At 31.7% G+C, this 7,501-nt stretch overlaps 1 protein-coding gene across 1 annotated transcript; it reads right to left on the bottom strand.

The window, feature by feature from the left end:
- Window positions 1-380: 380 nt before the first annotated feature.
- On the bottom strand, window positions 381-6,245 carry LOC114168974 (mitotic checkpoint serine/threonine-protein kinase BUB1). The gene is made up of 14 exons (XM_028053978.1): window positions 6,074-6,245; window positions 5,840-5,978; window positions 4,690-4,847; window positions 4,528-4,618; window positions 4,276-4,386; window positions 4,097-4,184; window positions 3,598-3,701; window positions 3,429-3,500; window positions 3,264-3,353; window positions 3,025-3,182; window positions 2,444-2,498; window positions 1,473-1,607; window positions 1,263-1,384; window positions 381-1,045 (listed from the first exon to the last, which is right to left on the bottom strand). The coding sequence occupies exons 1-14, from the start codon at window positions 6,154-6,156 to the stop codon at window positions 856-858; spliced, it is 1,596 nt and encodes a 531-aa protein (XP_027909779.1). The 5' UTR covers window positions 6,157-6,245; the 3' UTR covers window positions 381-855.
- Window positions 6,246-7,501: the final 1,256 nt, after the last annotated feature.

The following is a 7,501-nucleotide window of genomic DNA, read 5'->3' as shown; positions in this document are numbered from 1 at the left end:
ATTCATACGAGATAGATAAAAACTTTTATAAGAAAACAATAAAATTTGAATGCAATATCTTATAGTTAGAGATGAAATAAATATTAGTCACTTCATTTCACAACTTATAGTCAACATACACTTCACCCAAATCGTCAAAGAACCATATTTCCTTGTTGGTAAGAGAGTTCATTGTCTATGGAGAGATTAGGGAACGGAGAAACTTGTTAAAATTCTTGACACTGGGAGCGTTTTTCAGTTCATATCAATTGATTAACTGAATGCTTTGATTTAGACACTTTTGCATAAACTTGGTGCACCTAGTGGATCCATCAACCATCATGGCGTACAAATAAAAGAACACCAAGTGTCACATATATAGAGATTTAAAAGAACACACAACTTTATAGTTTATTTGAACATGATGCATGTTGTAAACAATAACCATAACCCAATACACGATATACAACTGTCACACTACCTGCATACAATACAATACATTTGCACACATGCTCGAACCCATTACAAAGGGTCAAATTTTTTGCCTTAATCAAACTACAGATAAAAAAAAAAAATTACAGGGGCTAATGCATGCTTATACACAAAAGGTGAGCTTGTCTCTATACTGGATAAGAGTGTATCCAGTCTTCGTTTAATTTGAAATTACTATGATCTTAACCAACTAAAACATGGTCTGTACCTTAGTTAATGAGCATGTGTTACAAAACTTAAAAAACGAAAGGACGTTTACCTTCTAAACCTGTCTTTGATTGCTTGCATTGTGCATTTATTTACTTTTCTTCCTTCACAACAATAATATAAGAGGTGATTAGTAGACGGTTAAAACAGAAGTGTGGATGTAATGATCTTGAAACATTAAGCGGAACACATGGAAGCCCTTTGCCTTGAGAGTAACTCCTTTAGTTTCTTTATAAGCTGGGGATTGGAGGTCATATAGTCTTGGAAGGACTTCTTCAAGTCATGCAGCAAACTCCTATCATCATCATGGGGGTATTGGTTTAGCATTTTAGTGAAGAAACTCTTCCAGAGCTCAATGTTCCAGTAACTGTTTTTTCCAACAAGAAAAATATCAAAATGAGAAAGGAAGTTGAAGATAAAAGTAAGAGGGAAAAGCATTTCTGTTGTGGCATTAAATTTTCCAAATTCACTTTGGTATCCAGGAAAGTAGAAAGATGCAAGTTTCATACAACGACCCCCTGATAAAAAAATAGCTGTGATAAACAAAAGTGACAATTGCATACAACATAACACAAGGAATATACCGTTTAAAGGGTAGTTTGGGAAGATACACGTAGCCCCCATCAGATTGTTCTTTTTTGACGACTTCCATATAGGAACCATGCAACATCACATGAACATTAGCGCAAAGGCCATACGCATCTACCTGTTTGCAGGTGATAAAGAAGAGAAACTCAAAAGCAGTAAATAATGAGTTCCATTGCATTTGTAGTGCAATTTAAGACGTGACTTGCCTGAAATTTCCACGGCTTGTTCTCTAGCATCTCAATGCAGCGAAAACCAGAAGTTCTGCAATCACCCTTAAATACCGTGTGATCTGGAAAGAGTTGCAGATCAATCCCTCTTCCCCAGTCAACAAGGCAAAGACCCTACAATATAGAACAATACGACCTGTCGATTAATGAAACCGGCGAAAAGACGTTGTCCTATGCATAGCGAATTGAGTTAAACAGAAAAACAAAATGTCAATAAAAAGGCTATCAACCTTTGGTAAAGCATTGCCTTAAGGACAAGGTTCCACACACAAGCTCCACCAGTGTTTTTAAAGACATTGAAATAGAAGCTCTCTCAAGCATCTAAATAGAATCTTTAATGCAGAAATGACAAGTGATGCTAAGTGATTCTATATGAAATTAAGTGTTTTGCAAGCAATAGTATAGTAAAGCCTCCGTAACCTCTAACAAGGAGTGTTCATAGTTTATATCCTCTCTTCAGAGAGTTTTCCTTGTAGCCTTTGTTATTGTAGCCAAGAGTGTAGTAATAAAATATACAGGAAACACAAAAGCGGTTTAATGTTAAAAATACTTCTTCTTTATCTTAGGAGAGATAAATAAATAGTTAGGAGTGGTTTTTTATATTTGGTGTAAACCAGAAGTGACAATGATAAGCTTGTAATCAAGCTTTAATTAATGAAACCTTTTACATGTTGTAAAGGAAAACAAGATATAACCTAGTTTCAAGTTGAACCAGTATAAAACATGTATTTTTTTTTTGGTCTACTATTACTCTTGTACCAATTGTCGGCTATCGTTTTCAAGCTTTGCAAAAATCCTCTTGAAACGTTTTCCAACTATTTTATGATCAACCCCAAAGTCTGTAATCATCATCCTATTGCAAAAATGTTTCAAAGCATTTTTAAAAGTTCTATTCAATTCCCCTTTATAGACACGTTATTTCTATTGTATTCATCCAGATAAAAACTAACCTGATCACACCAAGGACCACTTCGGTTCAAGAACCCATCTTCAGTAAGGTCACTCCTGAAAAATAGCTAGAAATGTAATTAGAACCATCCATAAAAGCAAATCATGTAACCAACTTGAGACAACGCGCGGTTACTAGAGCCTGCATTGCACATCATACAATGCTCATCAAATAAAAAACTTTCAAAAAATTGCAACCAAGTGTAGTCATGAAATATGGCAAACATGTTTATATGATTATATTGATGATGCTTTCAATTTTCCTCCTGTAGATGATGCTTGGGTAGATACCTAAAATCCTTAGATACAAGGGTATAAAATAACAAGATGCAAATAATGGTTTGAAAAACCCCCTCCTTTAGATACATTAATCATACCATCCCAAATTAAGAATGGAGAAACAACTTTAAGATTACATTCTTGCAAGGTACAAACAAACAAAAGAATGAAGGAAATGTAGGAATGGATAATTTGGAAAGAATGAAAAAGTTTTGAATTATTATAATACTCTGATTGTACAAGCATGAGGTTTGTGAAAAGAAGTAACGTGAGCATGAACTGTGCATAAGCTGCTTAAATTTACCTAGCATATCGAATTAGCAGATTATCAGGCTTGAAATCACCATGAATCAAGCCAACACCATGCAAAGTTTCAACCATGTTTAACATTTCAATAGTGTAATAAATGCATAACACTTCTTCCATGGATTTTCCTAAGACCAGATATGAGTTCACCACATCCTGCATAGTATTTTCAGTTGAAGATTAATACCAAATGACATTGAAGTAAATAAGGAAAATCACAGGAAATAAATGACGGACCTGTAGCGTCCCATTAGCTAAATAGTCACAGATGAGTATACTACAGTCAGAATAGAGATGAATTCGGTGAGCGAAACCATAACTTGACCTCTGATAAAGCAAAATTCAGAATAATCAGATGCTCATAGAAAAAGTGGGTCAATAGTATAGTTGACAACAACACACCTCTCTGTCTAAGATCCGCAGATCAAGCTGACGATAAATGTAAAATTCCCACGGGAAAGCTGGTTTTTGTATCTGTCATTTAAGGTTTAATCGTTCAAAATACGTCTAAATTCAAATGAGACAATGGGTTTTCAATTAGGAGAAAAATTATTTGAAAGGTCATCATCACCTTTAGAGCAACAACATTGTCGGGATCACTGTTGGCATTAGCCTTATATACTTGGGCAAAACCACCCTGTCCAGCACATCCCTTTATAAGGTACTTCATTCCACCTGTAATGTCATGATAAGAACAAAGGAGTAATTGATCTGTTAGTAACATAAATTGAAGCTCGCATATGAAGAAGCAGCTTATAGAGAAATAAGTAAAACTCTAGTATAAACCATTTTTACACATTTATCCACGCATATATATATATATATATATATATATATATATATATATATATATATATATATATATATAGACACACAGACACGCTCGCGCCAATAATTTGGTGATTGTTTTGCTCGACATTACTAGGAACTAAATTGTTTTTTTTTTAATAACAGTGACTTTTACTTTTTAGGAACAAATGTCCCCTGACTCCAAGTCTTCCAAGAACCAAAATTTTGTTTTATACTCAGATTTCAGATAATAAATACGATAGGACTAAACAATGAACAACCTATCTCAATAACTTTATTCCTTGATGAATTCTTCAACGAAGATAATGCCACTTTTCCTGAGTATGGTTTAGGGCTTGAACGATACCCCTGAAAGCGTCTTGAAGGAAGCATAAGGGAACTGAATTTTTGTCACATGTGTTAAATCAAGGCGTAGATATCAAAGGATTAAACATCTCACATCAAATTTCATAAGTAAAGGATGTATCGTCTTTAACATGCTATCCATGGTGGAAGTGTCCCAAGGATTGATGCCACTATTTTCCAATTTCATGGATTCTATATCATCAACCTGAACTCATACATAATATAACAACCCTTGAATTAGTAATTAGAAATCTCAAAATTGAACTGACATAAGTGTCAGAAACCGTAAAAAATAATAGTACACAATTTTGTTTTTTAATTGTGAGAGATTGTTCCAATACGGTACCTTCAGGTTTGAAGCAGCATTCTGTATTTCAGACATTCTATTGAGAAATAAGGTATGAGCCTCCCTCAACCACACAACTGGCTTCGCGTTCCTATCGAACATAGACCCAAACAGTAAATCAAATTACATTATTATTCAACTTGCAATATCAACAAAACCAACCTGCCAATCCCAAGCTGGTAGATAGAGAGAGCATCACGCAATCTTCCCTTCAACTCAAATAAACTTGCAGACCAAACATAAAGTGCAGAATTATTGGCACATACATTACTGTCCAGCATTTCTTTGAATACAACGACAAAATCATCGCTGACTCCCATCTGCACAAAGAAACCAACATAACCAAGATGAACCCTTCCAAAAGTTCCTCAAAAGTGACAACATTCCACCTGAAATCCTAGCTCTTAAACCATTATAAACTTCCAACAATATAAATGAATTCCCCGATTACTACATGGGCGCAACCACAAGTTACTATGTTAGTAGCAAATTGCAATACTAGTTAGATTAATGCATTAAGATCCATTCAGACAAAACATATATGTGAACATGTTAAAATAAACTTATAAAAGAAGGAAATAGAAAATGTGTGTAAATCAACCTATTCTCTATTTAAATAAAGTTGTCCCCAAACAGTTATAACATAAGAAAATAAAATGAAAAAAAAAAATGTTTCCTATAAATTGATACTGGTTTGTGATAGTTTGAAGAATCGTTTTACTTAACTACTCGTCCAAAATTTATTTTAATTTTTTTCACGCTTAATTTTATCTTATATAAGAAACTTAATTCATTTTATTTTATGCTGTTTTTTCTAAAGTACTTATTCCAGAATTTATCCAAAGAGTATCTTGTTGAGTTTCAATCTTCAGAGAAGTTCTTTCATCTCAAATAGGTTTGTTTAAACTATTGTTCAGAGAAGCCTAATTTTTTAATGAAATAATAACTTGTTAGAAATTTTTACACCTTTAGGTAAACTATTTAAGAAAGCAGAAACAGAAATACAACAGTTTTTTTTTTCTGCTTCTTATTTCCATTATCATTATTTTTAAGCACATACAACCCAAACTCTACAAAATATGAAGTACACAAGTTGAGAGAAAAAATGTAACTTGCTTTGCTTCTTATATTCTGCTTTTATGCAAGTTTTTGTCCATAAATTTATCTAAATAGAGCCTAAGACACTGCAATTAACTAGGTTAATCACTGTTGCTTGTTGAATTGTGTGCACTATAACCTGGGGTGTGATGAGTTCAACATCGAGGAGCTATTTTTCTTAGAGAGAGAGTGAGAGAGAGAGAGAGGGAATTACATAGATGAGCCAGATCTTGAGGAATCTGACGTCGTTCCGATACCGGTCATTGTTCTTGAAGTTTCTGATGCAATCTCTGAGTAAGTTACTGAGATTTGGAGTGGAATCGCCCGAAGCTTCTAGGGCTTTCTTGATAGACCTGAATTCAAAAAATAAAAAATAAAAATACACACAAAATTAATGAGATTGTGGAACTTTGTGTCTGCATAGAGTTCCAGAGAGAAAGGGATCAACCAGAGAAAAGGTACGAGAGGGTCCTCCGGTGCATTAGCCGCAATTGTGAAACCGGGTGAATGGCTGAGCGCGGTGGTGATCATGGAGTTGAACCTTGAACTCACTCAGAATCTGATAACTGAGACTAGAAGTGGGCGGGAGCTGCGCAATTTTGAATTTACATGCTTTTTTATAATTAAAAAAAAGTTTGGGGGTCTCAGTAATTTTCGTTCTCTCAAAACAACCAACCCAATGTTAAAAGAATAAGAATGAAATAGAACTTCTGAATTAGGAAAAATATTTAGTTAAGTACATATTTTACTTTTATATAAAAATAATAATATTTCTACAAAATTTTTAATTTTATTACTTTTATTTTAATTTCATTGACGAATAATTAGACGTATATTTAACTTTTAAAGACTACTATGTTTATTTATTGTCCAAAAAATTAACCTTAATAATTATTCTTGATTTTTTTTCTTATAGATTTTAGACTTAAATACTAATTCTCTTTCTATTTTTGTTGAATTTTGTTGAATTTTGTTCACTTTAGTTTTTTTTTTTCATTCAATGAAGTTTAAATTTTTTGTCAAATTTTATCATTTTTTTAATATGATTTAAATAATTAACAACACAATGAACATGGTTGTAAGTTTATATGAAATGGCCCAATTTGTATTGACATGGTTAGGATGGCAACAATGTGAAATGGAACGGGTTATATTATCTCATACCCACCTAGAAAAAAATTAATCATCATTTATCAAAATTTTGTCTCATTTCTACTCCCACCTGGTAATGGACATACAATACAAATATGTTTTAATATCAATTAATTATTTTTTATCAAATAATACAAAATTACGATAAAGGAAACATAATATTATCAAATATTTAATATTAAAATAAAGTTTGTTTTTTCAATATCAAATATTTAGAAAGATATTATAGTTATATACATCTCAAATTAGAATACCAAATAAAATTTCATGAGAAACTAAATATTTATTAAATTTGCAAACATTAATGAAACTTAGTTGATAAAATTCAAAAATATTTTTAAAACAATATACAAGAAAAACAAATTCAAATTAAAAAATATTTTAAACGCGTGTTTACTTCAATTTTTTAAATTATAATGAAATCTCTTCTTTTATACACCAATAAAAAATATATTACATTATTTGATCAAAATCACACAAGAAACATAGATTAAACTAATAATAATATAATTTTAACATATATATTTTGAACATCAATATATGTTGGATGGTAATAAAAAGGTTCATGACAATTGCATTAAATTATTATATTATAGTAAATAAAAATATTTATATAATTATAGTGATAAAATTACATGTATGATAATGAGTTAGAAAACAAAAAATAATTATATAAAAAATATCAAAATAATATTTTACATGATAAAAATAAACAACAGATCAA

The sequence above is a fragment of the Vigna unguiculata genome, chromosome 11 (assembly GCF_004118075.2).
Source record: "Vigna unguiculata cultivar IT97K-499-35 chromosome 11, ASM411807v1, whole genome shotgun sequence".
NCBI classification, from domain to species: domain Eukaryota; kingdom Viridiplantae; phylum Streptophyta; class Magnoliopsida; order Fabales; family Fabaceae; genus Vigna; species Vigna unguiculata.
This window is presented reverse-complemented; position numbering and strand designations above follow the sequence as displayed.

Coding starts and splice junctions, on each gene's coding strand:
- LOC114168974 (XM_028053978.1), bottom strand. CDS start 6,156: ATGATCACCACCGCGCTCAGCCATTCACCCGGTTTCACAATTGCGGCT. Junction 4,619..4,689: donor TACCAGCTTGGGATTGGCAG/GTTGGTTTTGTT, acceptor TATGTTCGATAG/GAACGCGAAGCCAGTTGTGT. Junction 3,702..4,096: donor GAATAAAGTTATTGAGATAG/GTTGTTCATTGT, acceptor ATGACATTACAG/GTGGAATGAAGTACCTTATA.